General features: G+C 39.5%; 1 protein-coding gene across 1 annotated transcript in view; it reads left to right on the top strand.

The window, feature by feature from the left end:
- PLPPR5 (phospholipid phosphatase related 5) overlaps nt 1-20,437 on the top strand; it is a 174,524-nt gene that overhangs the window by 48,577 nt on the left and 105,510 nt on the right. Inside the window, exon 2 of the mRNA XM_075616487.1 lies at nt 5,691-5,879. Within this exon, the coding sequence (XP_075472602.1) occupies nt 5,691-5,879 (189 nt within the window). The remainder of the gene's footprint in view (nt 1-5,690; nt 5,880-20,437) is intronic.

Here is a 20,437-nt window from a genome sequence, read left to right as displayed (position 1 = left end):
TAGCCGTGTTGGTTCTTTCTTTCATGTAGTAACAAAGGAGGGAGTACGGGGTACAATACCTGTCATTTGGACCAACAGGTTGTTGATACAGTATTACAAGCTTTCAAACCTCTCAGGGTAGGGGTAACCCAGTGAAGGACTGTAACGGAGAATTAACCCTGTCTCAATGACGCTGCACTAGAAAGCCTCAGTGGTCTAAGGAATCCAGCAGGGAGCTGGTTAATTGTGGCTAAAGACAATTAACCAGTCTCCACCTGGATAATCAGAGCTGTAGAAAAGCCTCCTGTGGGAAACTGCTTGAAGAGCCTCCTTAGCACAGTCACAACTGTGCTGACAGAGGAGATGATGTCTTGAGCAGAAAGGCTGTGCTGATATCAAGACAACTGGAGACCAGCAGAGGATCCAGGAATCTGCCAGAAGCTGGCCCCTCAACTAACACCCATCCAGACCCAGAGACTGACCTGAAGGGCCACCTGCTTTGAGGTACCTCTTGAGACTTTGGGGTGATAGGCTGGTAAGGGGCTTTTCCCCCCAGCCTTGCAGATAGGAACTGGGGAAAGTGAGTTAGCTCTTACACAGGGATATATACACAGGGTGGGTTAATGCTCAAATGCTTGGACCCATGTGCATAACAATTCTGAGTAATCAGAGAACAATTCATGGGGTCTGTGAATCCATGATTCAATATTCCAGTAGTAAACCATTAAAGCCTATAATATGGGCAATGAACTCCCTGATGGTGGAGAGTGGCATACAACTATACCCTTCCCCTCCTCATTGGGATGGCCCTTTAGGTAAAGCATAAAGTTACTCACTGCATCTCCCTCAGCATGTCTCTTCAAGCGTGCTGCCGTACCAGACTCCAGAGATATCCAAAAAAATATTTTTCCAGGGCACAGCAACAGAGTCAGGTCATGAAGATAAGAAATCTTTATTTAAACTGCATTAAAAAACGGAGGGTGCAACACCCCTACGCGTTTCGTGCGTACACGCACTATATCAAGGAGTCCTTGATAATGTGCGTGTACGTACGAAACGCGTAGGAGTGTTGCACCCTCCGTTTTTTAATGCAGCTTAAAGATTTCTTAACTTCATGACCTGACTCTCTGTTGCTGTGCGCTGGAAAAATACTTTTTTTGGATAATCCTTACAGAGGGATAGGCTGTTTGTTTATTTGTTTATTTTCGTATGCTGTGCATTGTTTAAAGGGACAGGCTAAATAAAGCCATCTTTTATTTCACCAAAACTGTCTCCCTGTTTGTACCTCTGCACATGTCTCTTATGAGGACTCTGAGAGGTTCGAAAGCTTGTAACATATCAACTACTGTACCTGTTGTTCCAATAAAAAGGTTTCATACCACCTACTCTTCTCCCTCCTTTTTTACTACAAGGTAGTACAAGGAGAATTTAGCTTAACTTTTTTTTTTAATTGGTTTATTTTACAAAGCCTCATCAGCAGAAATATTGCTCTAACCATTTTAAAACACAGTCCAATGAGCTTGTCCACAGTGTTTAATACATGTACTGTGTGAGTGTGTATGTGTGTATGTGTATATATATATATCATACGTTACCAGTTGCAACACGACATCAAGGGACAGCACGCAGGTAAGTAAATCATAAATTTTCTATATTTGATAGACACAAAAACCGACGTTTCGGTCCCCCAGTGGGACCTTTCTCAAGGTGGTGCAATTGAATGCAGTGCACAATACATATATATACCCCAAACACCAGTGCAATTCAACAATGCCAATCACAGTTAATAAGCCTCACCTGCCTATGTGACATGCGTCCACAGTATCAGCAGGTAAAGAGCGGCCATTTTGAATATATTAACTCTATATTTGTTTACCTGATATGTGTTTGTGCATGCGCAAAAGGCTCAGGAATTGCATAATGTTAATGCTGAGAGACTGCATAAGTCTACCGGACCCGGCGATATCTCGGGTAACCGGAGAGAGTGCGCATGGACTAAACTGATCTGGAACTGATACCTGGATAGATCATGTGTTTATGTTGGTATTTAAGGTGTCGCTTCCTGACAGGATACATAGTCATCAATGCATTATCATTTCTTATATTACGCATTATGCGTTCTATGGCTGAGTGCTTTCAGCATTTATATACTGACTTTTTTGTTTGTGCAAATTATTATGCTTTGATGCATTGTTTAACTTTCTATGTATGCTGTTGCATTAACCATACGTATTTGGTGCATTGCAATGTGTCAGACACCTCAGGTCCCTTGCAGTCAAGATCCACCTGTGGCAATGTTTGCTGAGAGCGTGACACAGCATTTATTCTAATTTATTACCAGTTTCTCTATGTGACAGTGTCTGCATTATGTATTTATGTTGGTATTTAAGGTGTCGCTTCCTGACAGGATGCATAGAGTCATCATTGCATTACCATTTCTTACACTACACATTATGCGTTATATGGCTGAGTGCTTTCAGCATTCATATACTGACCTAGATTCCAGTCAGCCACATCATCCACACGTGTGTATATATGTTTTATTCCCTCACATTTTTTTGCACATTTATGGTGAGCACATCAGGTGTCTCGCATGTTTCGCTTCACTTGCAGTTACAATGTGTATTTTGCACGTCCCTGCAATAGTTAATCTATCCAGGTATCAGTTCCAGATCAGTTTAGTCCATGCGCAGTCTCTCCGGTTACCCGAGATATCGCCGGGTCCGGTAGACTTATGCAGTCTCTCAGCATTAACATTATGCAATTCCTGAGCCTTTTGCGCATGCACAAACACATATCAGGTAAACAAATATAGAGTTAATATATTCAAAATGGCCGCTCTTTACCTGCTGATACTGTGGACGCATGACACATAGGAAGGTGAGGCTTATTAACTGTGATTGGCATTGTTGAATTGCACTGGGGTTTGGGGTATATATATGTATTGTGCACTGCATTCAATTGCACCACCTTGAGAAAGGTCCCACTGGGGGACCGAAATGTCGGTTTTTGTGTCGTCTTTCAAATATAGAAAATGTATGATTTACTTACCTGCGTGCTGTCCCTTGATGTCGTGTTGCAACCCGTATCATATGGTCTGTTATTGCTTTATGGGATAAGCACCAAAACGTATTTACTTGCAAATGGTGTGCCGGCTGTGCATTGGATTATATTTATATATACATATATATTGGATGTGGTGCCATGCTAAACTGAATATAGTTCTACTGGACTTACTAGACTGTGTGCTGTCTCGTTTTTTCCGGACTCCAATCTGGTAAAACCTATTTATATACATGTGCATATGGGACAAGCATCAGCATTTTTTCTGTTGTTTACAGTGTGCCAACTGAATGTGATTTTTTCATATATATACACACATATATATATATATATATATATATATATATATATATATAATATAAATTATATATATAATGAAACCATTCTGTGGCTAATGAAAGGTTTTTTTGTGCAAGTTTTCGAGATACACTGATCTCTTCTGGCGGTGTTACAATGAATAAAGCAAGGTTTAACGTAAATACAGTGCATTTTGGAATGTTACATGTGACTGAAACCTATCCCTCCACCTTACTTTATTCATTGTAACATCGCCAAGAAGAGATCAGTGTATCTCGAAAGCTCGCACAAATAAAAGCATTTTATTAGCAACAGAACTGTATCGTCTATTCATGTTTGATTATTATGCTCAGCTAAGACGGTACAGATACCTCTACATCTATATATATATTTTTTAATCAGGCATAGTGCCAGTACCATGATTAAACCACTTTGACTACTGTACACACACATATTTTCATACAGATGTAGCCAGAGCAATATTTGTTTCTGCCAGGGGAAGCTGCGGGATCCCAGCTGTGTCTTCAAAAGTGAAGCTGACTACATCTGCACATATTGGTGTACTTTACCCACCTTAACTGTTCCATCTTTTGAGGTATGCCCGGGCATACTGCAGTATTCCCCGGTAGCATTACCATTGAATCCTGTGGAAACTCTGTGATATTCTGAGGCATGCCTAGGTGTAATAAGGTATCTGGAGGAACTGTGATGCCTGCTTCACCTACAGTATACCCTCATTTAACCACTCATATACTATAATTACCTAATTATTATTATTATTTTTTAATAGCAAAGAATAATTACCCAATATATCTTGCAGCACAGTGCAATGGGGATGTGAAAGACAGTAAAAATAACATTACAACATTAACGTGCCCTACTGTAAATGGTAAGAAAGGTCCTGCCCCAGGCACCTTTATAAACCAATACACACACACACATCACGCTTATACACTTACTGTACTCATATACACATGCATATACATACACTCTTACACTTCATGTTTACCCACACACCCACACATTCTCACATACAGACATACATGCTTGTACGCTCATTCACAAACACTTACACATATATTGATGGTTATTTATATTCATGTGCATGTATAAATAATTAACATGCTACATTGTTTCATGTGCTTTCAACTGGCAAAACAAATACAAATGAAATTGCTGAAGCTCAAAATAATTAAATCTGCTTTTAAATGCAAATGTGTTTTGAAAGACTACTCCCATTTTAGCAAGTCATATTTCATATTTTTAAAGCATCATATTCTATTTCTTGGCCAAATGCAGAAGGATGTCATCTTTCAGGTAGTAAAGCCCTACAGTACCTCAGATTCAGCTTTTAAGAATGCTTATTAGTGTTTAGTACTGGAAGGGGAGGGGAGAGAACAAAAAGGAGGACGTGTTGGGTATTGCAGGGATTAAGAACGAAAATGTAACTGCAGAGAAGGGTGATGTTTCTTTGAGTACAACGTGTTAACTAACCTAGTCTTTAAAAAGAACATGTCCCTATTTTCTGCACATCAGATATCAGATCACTGGAGTAACAGAACTGGTGCTTTGTTTTAACTTCAGATATTAATGACTTGTTTTTTGATGAAGAATAAATTCAAACTTTTGCTTGTAGAATATATATATATATTGTCAAATAAACGGCTTAGATCCCTTTACTGATACCCAGGCCATTTTAAATCAGCTTTTAAAATCCGATCAGCAGTGTGCGTGTGTGTGTGAGTCTTACTGTACACAGGGGGAGGAACTGAATTCTTGTGCTGGGATTTCTCTTATAAAGAGCCAGCCTCACATACACATAGTGGGGAGGAGGTGATGTCTTTGCAATGGGGCAGACTCACCACTTGAATTTCTTTTTGAAACATAGCACGTTGCAAGAACAATCTCTCTCACAGTTTTCATCACAGGGGAAGCAGCTGAAATAATTTGAATGCCTGTTGGAGGTTACAATGGATGAGTGAATTATCTGAACGGAGGGGGGAAAAAAATACAATCTCCAGGAGGCTATAGAGCTCTTGAGAAACCGTCAGTCATTTCCACTGAAGGCAATTTACTATGTGTGGGCATCTGATCTAAATCTGCCAGTGGATCCAGACGACCATTTTAATTAAGTAGATGATCTTGTTTAGCAGCAGCTTCTTTCCTTGTGACGGCAAAAAAAGGAAAAAGAAAAATCTCCCAGCCCTTTCTGTGTTTGCCAGGAAGGAGGTTTACAATACATTTCAGCACTGGATGCAGGGACAGCAGCTGAGCGCCAGTTGTGCCTTTGATGTGTGGATGGTTCTTAAATGAGTTTTCCATTCTCTCTCACGATCATGCTTTATTTCCAGATGGTGATAATGGCAGGGACTGTAATGCTGGCGTACTACTTCGAGTACACGGACACCTTCACTGTGAATGTCCAAGGGTTTTTCTGCTACGATAGTTCTTACACCAAGCCCTATCCAGGACCAGATGAGAGCAGCGACATCCCACCGGTCCTTCTCTTCTCCCTGGTCACGGGAGTACCTGTGCTTGTGGTAAGGGTATCTTGTACTGTATGTAGTATCATCTTTGTGTGAGTACTGTCAGAGCACATGTGGGGTTAGTGACCCAGCTGGGAACAGCTGATGGACCACAATCCTCCTTTAATTAACCATGTATAGCAATGTGATACTGTCACTGTATTATAATTAAGACATTTCAAATTAAGGCTGTCTCTTTTCCTACAGTATTTCTGACTCTTGTGACTTTTATTATTTTTGAAGTCTCTCCCTCCTTTGCTGTCTCTGTAAGAGTTACAGTAGCTTTTTTTTCTGTTTGCTGTACTTCCCACCCTCCACCCACTATCTAATGCTTCCTTTTAAAATTGTGCTGTCTCTATATTGTACTTTATTTGCTACTGTTTTTAGTGGATAACATTATTTCCCCTTGATACATATTGTACGGTCTGTCTCTCTGTCTAAGTGCAGCTCTCTCCTCTGCTTCTATGCAGCCCTCTGCCTCTTTCCACGCTACTGTATATGTGCTGCCTCTATCTCAAGTCACTGAATGCTCATTATGCTGCTTCTTTGTGCAAAGTAGACCTGCAGTTCACTGCTGTGTATTTAGTATATTCATGGGGGTAACCATCAGGGTTCATTGTCTTTGGGGTAAAAGACAATACATCTTCCTTCTTGCACCTAATGGCACAAATCATTGCAGGTTTTTGCTGCCAGCACCTCTGCAATGAAAATGACCAAGCAAAATCTCTTGCTACTGTACTGTATGTGTTAATAAAAGGTCCCCCCTTTTTACGCTACAATGGCAGATAAAGAGAAAAAATTTAAGTGACTTTCTGCTGGCTAAATAATACCCTAGTAACACTAGTCCATTTGATTGATTGTCAATTTATTTTAGATGTGCCTTACAATATTATCAGGTAAATTTGATTTTTTTTAAATTAACAGCCAATAAAGTTTATAGATTATTTAGGTTACTTACATATAATCTGCTTGCATTCAATCCTTAAGAAATGTGAACTTTAAAATTGCCAACCTACCAGACACACAGTACAGCAGTTTTAGAATGACTTCCCATTTCATGATCATATATTTCTTTCATCTTAATTTTTAACATGAGTATCCATTTCCAGACAACTGAATCAATTCCTGGATTTTATTCAGTATCGGAGTATAATTTCTGTAACTGAACTAAAACATTTTTTTAAAAATTATTATTGGGTACAACGTGTGTGTAATGTACTATTTCTCTGAAGAACAAGCTGGCAAAATCTCTAGAAATATCATAGGGCTTCATATTTTTAGCTTTTTGATCTGTCACTTATGTCCACGTCATAAATGATTACAGTATTTCACATGCATACTTACTGCAGCACCTTGGGTTTTTCTTGATGCCTGTGTAATATTTGTGATGGGAGGTGGGGGTGCAGTGATTGTACAAATCATTTATTTTCATGAGTCTTCGGAAACCTCAAGTAACCTATTCATAGATTTTCCCGTTTTCATTATTATCGATTTTCAGCAATAAATTATAATTTAAGAAAAATGAACCAGACCTCCAGCGCGCTTCAGCACCGCGTGAATGTGCCTGGAACAATCACATAAATAGACTGGTTCCCAGATTCGGCAAACAGAAGTTGAGAGGGCACCAATTCCATCAGCCTGATCTTCCCCTTGAAAACGTGCGTTCATAACGTACCAGGTACAGCTGCAGCCGCGGTTTTAAACCATTTGCCATGGAAGATCTGTGGCTATCTCGTAGTTACGCTGCGAGATTTCTGTAGCACGCTACAAGATTTCTGCAGCCAGACTAATGGCCCATCGGATTAACAGTGGGGGACCTTGAATGGGATTTACGCTGTGTGAATCCTACCAGGCTGCGAGTCCCATTCAAACGCAGGACCTGTGTTAATCTATGGGCCATTTCAGCCTGCTCTGGGCCTTCTCACGAGTTACTGTGAGATAGCCACAGATTTTTCAGGGCAAGTGGTCTAAAACCGGAGGCTGCATCTGTACATCATAGGGGCCCCTAGCGTTCCAGGGACCCATGCAATCCCTGATATGTTATAAGTGCACTGCAATGGTTAAATGAATTCAGTTTGTACCGAGTTACACCGTTTATCAATCCACTCAATAATTTTCCCTGGTACTTTTTAGGGTTACAGAGTAAAATTGGAAAACACTCACGTGGCCTAGTGTAAACGGCGTTCAAATTTATTAAAGCAGTTGACGTTTCGTTCCATACTTCAGACCTTTTTCAAGACTTATTTTTGTTAAACATTAACGCTTTCCGTGATTGTTGTGTGTTCTGCAGCCCTGTAAAACTAAGGAGGTTAGCAAATCAAAACAAAGTAATATCGCGCAATGATTGGCCTATGTCAGAACCTTGTTCTTCTAGAACAAATAGTCAGAGAATCAATTACTTATATTTTAAAAAACATGAACATGTTTGGTTTATGCAAATATTGGCATGTCCTGTATTAAAATGTGTATACAGGCATACCCCGCATTAACGTACGCAATGGGACCGGAGCATGTATGTAAAGCGAAAATGTACTTAAAGTGAAGCACTACTTTTTCCCCACTTATCGATGCATGTACTGTACTGCAATCGTCATATACGTGCATAACTGATGTAAATAACGCATTTGTAACAGGCTCTATAGTCTTCCCGCTTGCGCACAGCTTCGGTACAGGTAGGGAGCCGGTATTGCTGTTCAGGACATGATGACAGGCGCATGCGCGTGCTGCTGTTTGCCTATTGGGCGATATGTACTTACTCGCGAGTGTCCTTAAACCGAGGTATGCCTGTATATGGATTTTTGTTTCATGCTTTATCCCAATTTATTTATTTATTTTTAACCTGATTTCATCAAGGTTTTCATGTTTGGAAAATAAAAACAAACTCCCGAACCTGAAAGTAGCAGAGCATAGTGAAGCCATGGATGGCTAAGGATGAATTCAAATACTGTACATCTTTCTTATAATGGCGACCCTGTCATATTGCATGTTTCCTGTGGAAATGAGTGTGCTTTTTATTTATTTATTATTTTGCGTACTTCTGGCCATTTGATCATTCCAGAGTAGAATACATATACTATAAATAATTTATCCTACATTTTTTTTATTCTAAGTAGTATTTTTGTAAGGTACATTGTCACATGACAAAATTATTTGGTGATTTATTTCTGAAACTACAGTATGTGAGAGAAAGATGGGTTTTTTTGCTGTCTATATTACATAGATGTAGCAAACATTAAAGCAACCCAAACTGCGCTACAAATTGCTACATTGGCATTGCTTGCAGGTGCTTGGTACTGTAGTATGTTATCAATTAGTTATTTACTTGCAATGCCAGCATTTGCCACTGAGTGTCCCAGGGTTACATTGTGGTCTTATGCTAAACCACGTGTAGTTCAGTGTAGCACGTGCTGTAGAGACATATGTACTGTATGTGCTATACATACTGCACGTAAGACTTTGTAGCAAATAGGGGTACTATATATGCTGCAGAAAACAAAAGCACACACCAAGCGCACCAAGGATTAATATACACTCTGATATAAATGAATCAAAAAGAATGATACCAAATAGGTGTACTAATAAATTGTATTAATAAAAAAGGTCTGAACACAGACCACAATCAAACACACGCGGTTCCAACACCGCTAAAGTGACACAGTGTGTCTAATTGGTGACATAACTCACATATGTTGTATAGTTATTGCTGTCTAATGCAATAACGTGCGGCAATACATTTACTGTTTATTACTGTTTATTATTTGCTGTTAAGAATCTTGTTTGCTTCTCACACCTGATGCAGATTATTGTGCAGAAAGGTTTATGCCACCATAGAGCTCACAGAGTTTTCGAGCAAATAGAAGGAACAAGATGGAGCAAGTTAGGCATCCAACTATAATATGTGACCAGATAACTAGTCCAGCTGACACGGATTTACAAATCTGGCCCTTTATTATTTAGTTCATTACCTGTAAAGGGAATAAACAAGACCAAATCTCGGGTCATCTCATGGATAAAGTGGACACTGCATAATTACCTAATATTGTGTGATTAGGTAATTATGTATCATTAAATCAAAACATGCTATGATATATGGTATATATGTATATATGAATGTATATATGAATAGTATAACTATAGATGGATTATTTTACATGTAATATTGTATCTATGCAATTACATATGACCATATATACTACAATAACATCTATATGTCACTATAATTTATTACAGAAAAGGACAATTCAAATCTATATATATACAGTACATACATTCATGTACATACTGTACATGTTATAAAAATATATATGCACATATATAAATTCTTACACATACACATATCATAGCTATTGGATTTTATATAGCTATAGCCTACAAATATAAACTATGTATTAAACATTTCAATATAATCTATATAAGGTCTAGAAGTCATCCAATAAGAGGTACCACCTCTTTGCATTTTGAAACCGTATAATACAGTAGGTTATGCCAGGGATACGCCAACTCGGAGGCGCCAGATTTTCCAGGGGTTGGGCAGCGGTTACAGAGGCTCAGCGCTTTCCCCCCCAAGGCATTTAAATTAAATGCTGGTGGATCCCGCGAGGCCTCTGCAACTTCCCTTGTCTTCGGCGATGCGTCGCTATGGCAACGCGAAGTCAAAGGACACCGCAGGGTCACGTGACACCACAGCATCATTTGACCCCAGAGACAAAGAAAGCCGGGATGCGTGAGAGGGTGGGGCGGGATAGAAGGCAGGGGGGGGTGCAGACTGAAAAGGTTGCGCACCCCTGGTTTACGCTACTCTTTCAGCCACATTTCCCAAGGGATTTGAGAGCTGCACCTTGGATCCCAGTTGGTGCATGTTCTTACGATGTTCTTCTCCAACGTTTGTGGATGAGTCAAACTTACGTGAGTTGTCAATGCCTCATTAGATTTTAGCTGATGTATATTGGCTAGAGGGATAACAATGGATGTGTGCTGCTGCTGCTGATGTGTTGTGGCTTTCAATTAACTAAAGTTTTATTAATTAACACTTTTCAGCAAATATAAAGAAAACTACTGATGAGCACATTCACAGGTCTCAGACAGGTCCACAAATCTGCCTCTCTCTAGTCACTCAGCATACAATGCTTCCACTGGAGCTAGGGATTCTGGGAATGACATGCAAATGAGCACTCACAGTGTGTCACTTTTTGCTTCTTATCCATTTTAACGTTGATACCTATAAACTTACAGCTTTTAAAGCCTACGTTAAGGAAGTGCATGACCGGCAAACCTACTCACAGACAACAGTTTTAACCTTTTTGGGTCTTATCTGTGTGAGATTGGTTACTGGCCTTTTTCAGTAATACCAATTTTAATCGGAGGGCCTGATAGACGCATGAAAGATGGAGAACTGGAACTGAATAATGGGCTAGCAATGAAGGAGTCAGCTATTTAGGAAAAATAGGCCAAAGCATTATGGGCCATGTTTACTAACTAGTGGTAACGCGTAAGGCATTACTGCTTTGTACCACTTAGTAAATCTTGGTCTCTATGGATGTTACACAAGAGAACTGTAATTTATACATGGTTACTATACAGTAGGTGAAGCCATCTTGTGTACATGCAATAAACCACAAACCCATCTAATTTCTTGAGGTTGCAGTTGTAGATGTTTTCAGATTAAAATTTCTGCCTCATTCCTTTGGGTGTTTCAGTATATACAGTACGTCTTTTCCTCATTTTACACCATATATCTGGGACAACTAAAGATGTATGAGCTTTTTTTTCACCCCTCCCCCCCTCTCTACACCTCTCCCCCTAATATTCATATTGTGACGCTTTATTTCTGTATATTTTTCTTTAAAAAACACAATAAAAATCTAAGTTGAAAAAAAAAAAGATGTATGAACTTAAGTGTATCGTTTAAACACAGCTTTACTGGAAACCTACAGTACGAATCTACATTTGTGGAGAAAATGTCTATCTATAACATAGGTGAATGAGCTATATGGGTTATATTGCGTAGTGGTGAGGGTAGGCAACAAACGTGTAGAAAAAAATGTGTAGAGTGAAATACAACTTATTGCCAAATGTTTCTGCTTTTGGGCCAGGAGGCCTAAGTTCTAGATCAATGTATAGTTTATTTACCCTTGCACTGTCGTCAAGAAAGGAGACTTTAAGCTGTTCAAAAAAGTAATACTAACTAGAACAGAGCATTATGCATTGGCTTTATATATTAATACCTTCCTTTACAAGAGGAGTTCCTAATTCATACTGTATACTGTGTAATACGGATCATGTTTTCAGTCATTTATGGTATAATACTCCAGATATTTGATTAATTTTACCATCTGATGACACAATTTGATGTGTTAACGCTACCGGGATTGTTAATTGAAAACAAATACAATGTGTGCATTCTCTTTACTGTATTTTGATACACGTATGTTTTAATGCACTATTTGTGACCAATGGGTACTGAGCGCATATAATAAGGGGCTTTCTCTGTACCTCGGTTGGGGATGCTGTATTTCAATGTTGTATATTTGCCTTAGAGCACCTACCGAAGAATACAGTATTAGAGATTGAGCGAGTACAATTTGAGTTGTTGTTAATCATCGTCTTTAACAAACACATTCATTTCCGCTTAATTTCTTGCATTAACCAGTGGTAATGGGGTAATAATGTCTGCTACATCTGTATTTAAACAACTTGTATCTGCAGAGTCTTTTATTTATTTGTATTTATTTACCAGGAAGTAATACATTGAGAGTTACCTCTCGTTTTCAAGTATGTCCTGGGCATAGAGTTATGATGGCAAATAATACATGGTTACAAATACATAGTTACATAAGTGAACAGGGTATGCATTATATACAAGACATTGCATGCACAGTTAGAGATAATATATATTATAGGCGTACTGTACAGTATTTAGCAGTTACAGACCAGGTTAAAATGTGAGACAGCTTTAGTTTTGAAAGAACTTAGACTGGTGGCGGCTGTGAGAGTCTCCGGTAGATTGTTCCAGTTTTGGGGTGCACGGTAAGAGAAGGAGGAGCGGCCGGATACTTTGCTGAACCTTGGAACCATGAACAGTCTTTTGGAGTCAGATCTCAGATGATAAGTGCTGCATGTGGTAAGGGTGAGGAGCTTGTTCAGATAGACGGGTAGTTTGCCCAGAAAGTATTTGAAGGCAAGACAGGAAAGATTAACTTTGTGCCTAGGCTCAAGTGATGTCCAATCTAGTTTTTTGAGCGTTTCACAGTGATGTGTGTTGTAGTTGCATTGGAGAACAAAACATCATATTGAATTGTAGAGGGTATCAAGTTTGCTAAGGTGGGTTTGGGGTGTTGAGTCGTATAGTATGTCCCCATAGTCGATAATTGTCATTAGCATCTGCTTTATGACAGGCAGGCGTAGGGATGATTTGTTCCTATAAAGTAACTAGTTTGGCATAGGTTTTCGATGTCAGGGTACCAATGTGTATCCCAAATGTTAAATGGGAGTCAAACCATTTGCCCAAGTATTTAAAACTAGTAACAGGGGCTAGGGTGGTATTAGCATTGTTTCTGATCTGGAGGTCAGCCATTGGAAGTTTTAAAAAATTAGCCTTGGTCCCAAATACCATTGTTACAGTCTTGTCAGTGTTTAAAAACAGTTTGTTTTGAGAAATCCAATTTTCAAGTCTTAAAAAGTCAGATTGAAGTATGTGTTCAAGGTCGGAGAGGCTATGGCTGTGTGCATATAAGATTGTGTCATCTGCATACATGTGTATTGAAGCTCCCTTACAAGCTGTAGGAAAATGATTGATGAACACTGAGAAGAGTAGGGGTCCCAGAACAGAGCCTTGCGGGACACCACAGGTGATATCCAGGGGTTTGGAGTTAGAGCCTGAGATAGATATGTTGGAATTACCCGATAGGTAGGAATGAAACCAGTTTAAAGCATGCTTCCGTATTCCAGAGCACTGAAGTTTGTTAAGCAGGATAATATGACCAACAGTATCAAAAGCCTTTGCAAAATCTAGGAATATTGCACCAGTGAGTTGTCCTAGTTCCAATCCCCACTGGATCTCATTGCAAAGTTTTAGCAGGGTAGTTACTGTGGAGTGTTTGGGGTGAAAGCCAGATTGGAATTGGCTAGGGAAATTAGTCTTGGTACTGTATTGTAATGGCTTTATTGGGAGTGAACACATTTTCCCATGACTTTGGATAGTATTGGGAGAAGAGAGATTGGCCTGTAGTTTTAGACAGTATTTTTGTCCCCTCTTTTGAAGATTGGGACAACTCTGGCAGTTTTGTAGGTTTTAGGGATATGGCCTGCAGACAGAATAGAGTTGACTAGGGAAGCAATAGGTTTGGCAATGGCTGGGGCACTAAATGTTAGGAACTTAGATTTCAGTAAGTCAGGTCCACATTGACTGCTTGGTTTTAATTTGAGGAGCGCTTGTGTAATCTCCTCTTCAGATACTCGGACAAATTGAAAGTTGTGGGCAGTGTTGGGAGAGGGTGGGGCTATAGGGGTACTCTCAGAATGAGGTTCATGTTTGTAGTTTGGGTTGTGTTTACTAATAAGTTAGTAGCGCACCCCACAATGTATTCATTGAATGCATTTGCAATATCAGTGGGATTTGCTAGAGTAATATCCTTAGGGATATTACTTGGTTGTTGATGGCTAGAAGGCTGGAATATATTGTGGATAACCTACCAGAAGTTAGCTGGATTTGATATATTCTGGCGAAGATTGTCAGAGTAATATTGTGCTTTTGCATGTCTTGTTTGCCTTGTCCACATATTCCACAGGCATCTGTAGTTATTAAGGTCCTTGGTAGTGCCAGTTACTTTGTAGCTTTTCCACAAGGCATCCCTGACATTGTAGAGCTCTATAAGGTCAGTTGTAACCCACTGAGGGTGTGCCCCCATACTTTTATTCTGCGTATTCTGCATTTTAACATGTGAACATAAAAATTACTATTCTTTTTGTTGATTAAGATGCATAACTTTCTAGAGACCAACTAACTATTGCTGTTCTGTCCTTACAATATTTTGACTATTCCAAAAAGCCATATCCACTTCTTATACAGACGAAGCAGCAGGAATCGTATAAAAGTGATCTAGAGATATGCAAAAATATTCTACTAAATAATAAGTAGAATATAAACTGATATTGTGTAGATTGAGTTTATTCTTCAGTTGTTGATGGCGTTCTGAGTAGTACAGTACATCTCTTTTTTTGGATGTAGGCTTTGTGTTCCGTGAGCTGCATTACACATTTCAAGCTAACCTATTTCTGACTAGATAATAGCAAACACAAATTGGCTTCGCACCAATCTAGTTGAGGCAGTGCGGATAATTATTCTTTCGACTATAGATATGTTTATTTATTTGTTTTAATACAATAATGCTGTTTTATTACAGATAACCTTTCTTTATCAAGCAAATATTAGAATTATTGTTTATTTTATGTTTGTAAATGAAGAATAATTTTAGACAACCATATATACTGTAGAGGGGTGAATAAATGCAGTCTGGATATTGATAGCAAAGATCTTTAACTCTGGTGTAAAGTGGTAACTAGAAAGAAGAGGAGGGGTTAACTTGACATTTCTAGCAACTATTAGAATGCAATATAATTAACTGTACAGTAATAATATGTAACACTTGCATAGGCACACACTGGAGAATAACACTACTGTATCTGTTAAAAGAAAGTAATATAATACATGGAAGGAAAACAGATGCTGGCAATATTAATATTGTGTATTTTATTCATTTTATGGAATTGCTGTATGTGGCTAACCTCATTTTATGCAAAAGGCCCAAAACTGATCGAGGAAGCTACCCCCAGTTTCTCACCCGTAATAACCATATATCTTTAACCACTGACCTCAGCCAAGTTTTTACATCTAGTATGTTAGAAGATTTAAAAACCTCTGTTAGCTGAAGCTTCAGACCCCCCCCCCAACATTGGGTACATGAAAATACACTTTTAGTTCCTCTGTCGAATGTGGGATACAAGAGCTTACAAACAAGTGATCATCTCTTATGAAGGCTGCATAACACATCCAATATATTATATGCAAAGATTAGGCTTTCACACAGGTTGAAATATATACAGTAGGTACAGCTGATTTGAAGAGGTACAGGGCAGCACACATACTGTACGTACAGCGCCTGATAAATAGGTACAGTTGGAAGGCATGATAGAGAGGATGGTTCCAGTCCAAGGACGCTATAATCAAGGTCAACATTTTGATTTGGAGACAATACTACTCGACTCTGCTTTACACTATTCTTCTCACCTTTGGGATGATCCTTTTCTTTAACTTTGTCTGGTCATCAGTTGACCAAGTTTGTAAGAATCACTATTCAGGAGCATTTCTCACATATTCTCTGTTTAATGTCATGGCATAGCTTATATTCACTAATACCATTTAGTGACTGATAGCCAATTATAATGAGCAATAATACTATAGTATTATTATAGTATAAACTTATAATAATAATAGGTTTATTACCTTGTTAACTAGCAGAGGGACGGAGAGTACAGACCTTTACATTCTGTAAGAATTGAATACCATTTTTCAGCTGTTTTGGGAAGTGTAATACACATTATGCTTTCAATGGAAAATCCTACACTATTCAGTTTGTTTCTGTTTAATACTTTTACATATCTTATTCTTAGTGAAAATGTCAACAACTCCAAAAAAAGATAACTAGTGCTTTGGATATCAAAATGATCATTGCATTATTGTACAATAGTTTAATCTGTAGGGTCTTTAGCTAAGAGATTTAGGGCCTTATTCTATATTCACCAAAGCGGCTGTTTTCGGTCAAAATCCTATTGACTTCGATGCATATAGGATGAGCTTGGTCACCCTAAAGAAGGAGGGATATCAGGGTGATTCACAGGCCCAGCAGTGGCATAGCCAAGACTTTGCCTAAGGTAGAGCATTTTGGGTTGGTGGTGGAGCACTATTGGCATGCTGCGAGAACCCTGGAAGGCCGCAGAGGTGGACCTGGCATTGCACTCTGGTTATACTGGAGGTATACACTGACACAGAGTATAACCTGACCGCACTATACACTGACACAGGGTATAACCTGACAGTACTATACACCGACACCGAGTATAACCTGATGTCACTATACATGGGGGTAGGGGAAGAGGGGTGACGTGAAGGGGGGAGAGGGGGTGACAAATTGGGGTGGGGAAAGAGGGGGTGACACAAAGGGTTGAGGAAATGGTGTGACAGGGGCAGTGGGTGACCGGGCAGTGGGTGACGAGGGGGGCAGTGGGTGACGAGGGGGACAGTTGGTGGTGGGGGGGACAGTGGGTGATGGGGGAACAGTTGGTGATGGGGAAGTGAGTGATAAGGGGGAGAAGTAGTTTACGGGGGGGCAGTGGTTGACAGAAGGGGAAATGGTTGACAGAGGGGCAGTGGGTGATATTCCCTACCTTCTCCTCCTTGCTTGATTTCTGCTGCCACCACGCTCCCCTTCCCTGCTCACATGGAACTGTGACTCTCGCGTCCTGACCACCTAGCACACAGCCCCCCTGTGCATCATTCAGAGGCAGGTACTTAGTCAGGCATTTTTTATTTTATAGTTGGCCTTTCCTGCTCAGGCTCTACCTGGAACCCAGCCTTTCAAATGGTCTCATAAGTGCTTGTTCAATGTGCTGTGAAGCTGCTTCCCATAGTTGGAGAAGTGTTTACCTCTATTCAAATGAATGGGACTAAATTCCTCTCCAGGACAGAGCAGCAACATCAGAGCATATTGAATAGGTATGGTATAGAAAGAACCCCTGTGTAGAAATACAAACCCACAAGCTATGATTAGGCCAGCGATGGTGAAGCCCACAAAGTCTAGTATAGATGATGCATAGAAAAGAAATATATCTCAACTGTGGTCCCAATCCGTTGTTACCAATCACTGACATCTCTCAAGAAGGGACTTTTAAAGTTGTGGAAGTCTGTGTACACAGCAAAACATATGAAGAACTATTATGTTGATCCATTGAAAGTTAATACACCTAATGAAATATTAGTAAGAGTAGTTCTTCATAGTATTTTAGCCTCACTTTGTGAATAAGTACCACTATGACACTGTTAAAAGTACATTGCGGAGTGTTTTTATTAAGGAAGGATGCACTTTTAGGCTGGAGGGATTAGCATGCAGTCAGTTGAATGTTTCTCTTAGGAAAACTTTGTGTGAGTATTAAAATCACAAAGATGTATTCGTTTTCTACGTATTGAAGAGAACGGTTTACTGGCCGATAAACATGCAGATATCAGTGCAGCTAAATCCAATAGATTTCTCGCTTTTGGTAAAGTGTATAGACAGGACTATATCAGGGCTATCAAAAAGCCCCATAGGGAAGTTTCCAAATCAATTAAAGAAGTGCAGAATGCACAGTCAGAAGTGCTATTCCTATGTCAGGATTCATTAAGATTCATTTAAAATATGTTTTCTACCAACAAGCCGTGCTTGGTACAGCATTGCACAATCCTTTAGGAATTAAGTGAAACTCTTTTGAGCTTTTAATATGAATCCCTTTACCATTGAATAGCATTATGTAATTGTACGGGGGGAGGGGGAGATTCTATTGTAGTAACTGCATTGTTATATTAAACAATTGCAGGGCAAATAAAGGCAAATTGATTGGTAACATTACTTCATGCAAAACGTGTGTCCTTCACTATTCCACTTTTCTTTACAAATGTATAAAAAAAATTGCATAAAATGCAAGAGATGTGTAGTTATTATAACTTGACCTAATGGTATAGCCAGATAATTGTCACATAACTATTGTTCTTTAGAATGTATATGACTACTTTGTTTTCATAATTTACATGCAATTTAGGAAATACATGTATCATAGTTCTCTCCTTTGAGATAGAGAGGACTATCTTTAGCATTGGGAATGCCAGTGAAACGGCATGTTTGGTGGATACCATTGTAGCCCCCCTCTGGGGAGTACTAGTTAGTCTAAGGGGTTGTCTGTGTTGGATCACTCGAGTTACTCCCCTCCCCCTCATGTGATACAGGATAACTTGCAGAAAGGATATCCCTTCCTCAGTAAGTCTCATGACCACTGGTGTCATCATATGGAGTTGGGAGGGTATATATAGCACCCCTGAATGTTCTAGAATCAGGTTGCAGTTGGAGGAGCCTCACTGTTAATAATGTAAATATGTTTCTGTTTGAAGATATGTGTGCTAAGATTTATCTGTACCCGTTTCTTGTTTTATAGTTTGGGAAAGTGCCCTACCCAGATAGCGTCCCTAGCAATGGCCATGGTGAACACAACCCATTTGTTCAGATATAAGGAAGCCTATGCTCCAAAGAGGTTCCCCAAATAGGAACTTTAGGGCATAGTCATATCGGCCCAAATGGGAAGGTACATAGCTAACTCAGACCCAGTCTGCCCAGAGGTGGCAGTCAGTGTACAGTACCGGGATATTGATCCAGAGAAAATACAATTTTGGCCAATGCCTGCTAGGGGCTCACTAGTATGGGACATTTCGGTACGCTATACAGAAGAGGGACGATTGAGCTAAGCTAAATAGAAACAAGCCTCAGTACCTCCGTAGCATATTAAGATGGGGGTACCTAGGGAAGAAGCAAATAGTACAAACACTGTAAAAATATCATAACTGTGAACAGAGTCAAGTGTGACCAAGTTTGAAGAGCAATATTGACCGCTATTAATAAAGCTTCTGTTTGTACTATTAAAGTTCCTGGCACCCATTATTATTCTATTATCAGCATATCTACGCCCAGCCTGCGCGGATCCATTGACTGAGCAAAGCCATTTACATAGTCAACTCTTTATGAGCCAGGCAATGAGGCCTACACCATTATACAATGTTATTCCCAAATTGTGGGAATAATGCAACTTTTGATGCATTGTTTTCCAAATGGTCTTTTGCACTTTTTTATTAACCCATTGAGCGCCAGAGACAATGCGTGCGTTGCAGGCCCCTATGGTTTAATCAGTGATTCCGTGCAATAGCAGCAGTAATTATTTCTTAGCTGTGCTGGCATTGGTTGGTGTTGGGATCAATTATTAAATAGCTCTGCAATGTACACTAGTTAGGGAAGCTCACCATTAACTTACCAAACACATCTTCGGTTTATTCTTTCACATGAATTACTTTGCACGAGCTCGGGTCATTGTAGTTTTACTAGTGGCGACCTTAACAGCAGTGCAGAAACAATTTGAACTGATGCTGCTGATGTGTCCAATAAATACCTGGTGCTGTGAACGTAACGCCCAGAAAATTGGGAACAGATGGACTTATTACATAAGATCACAAACTAATGTTAAAAAATATTTGAAGTACTTATAGCGGCCTGATATCTTTAAAAGCATTAATTCCCCAATTTAACCATTTAACCCATTCACTCTTTTCAGGACCTTGCATAAGCCCAGTGGCAGGGGTTAAATATGGGCCTTTAATTGTTTAGGTACTTGTAGGGATTGCATTTCCTTTTGGGTCCTTTTTTATGCTTCATTTACCATTGGTGGGCAACAGGCAGCGCAAGGGCCACATGCAGCCTTCCTCTGTGCAGAGGAAGTGGAGA

This window comes from Ascaphus truei, chromosome 10 (genome assembly GCF_040206685.1).
Source record: "Ascaphus truei isolate aAscTru1 chromosome 10, aAscTru1.hap1, whole genome shotgun sequence".
NCBI classification, from domain to species: domain Eukaryota; kingdom Metazoa; phylum Chordata; class Amphibia; order Anura; family Ascaphidae; genus Ascaphus; species Ascaphus truei.
This window is presented reverse-complemented; position numbering and strand designations above follow the sequence as displayed.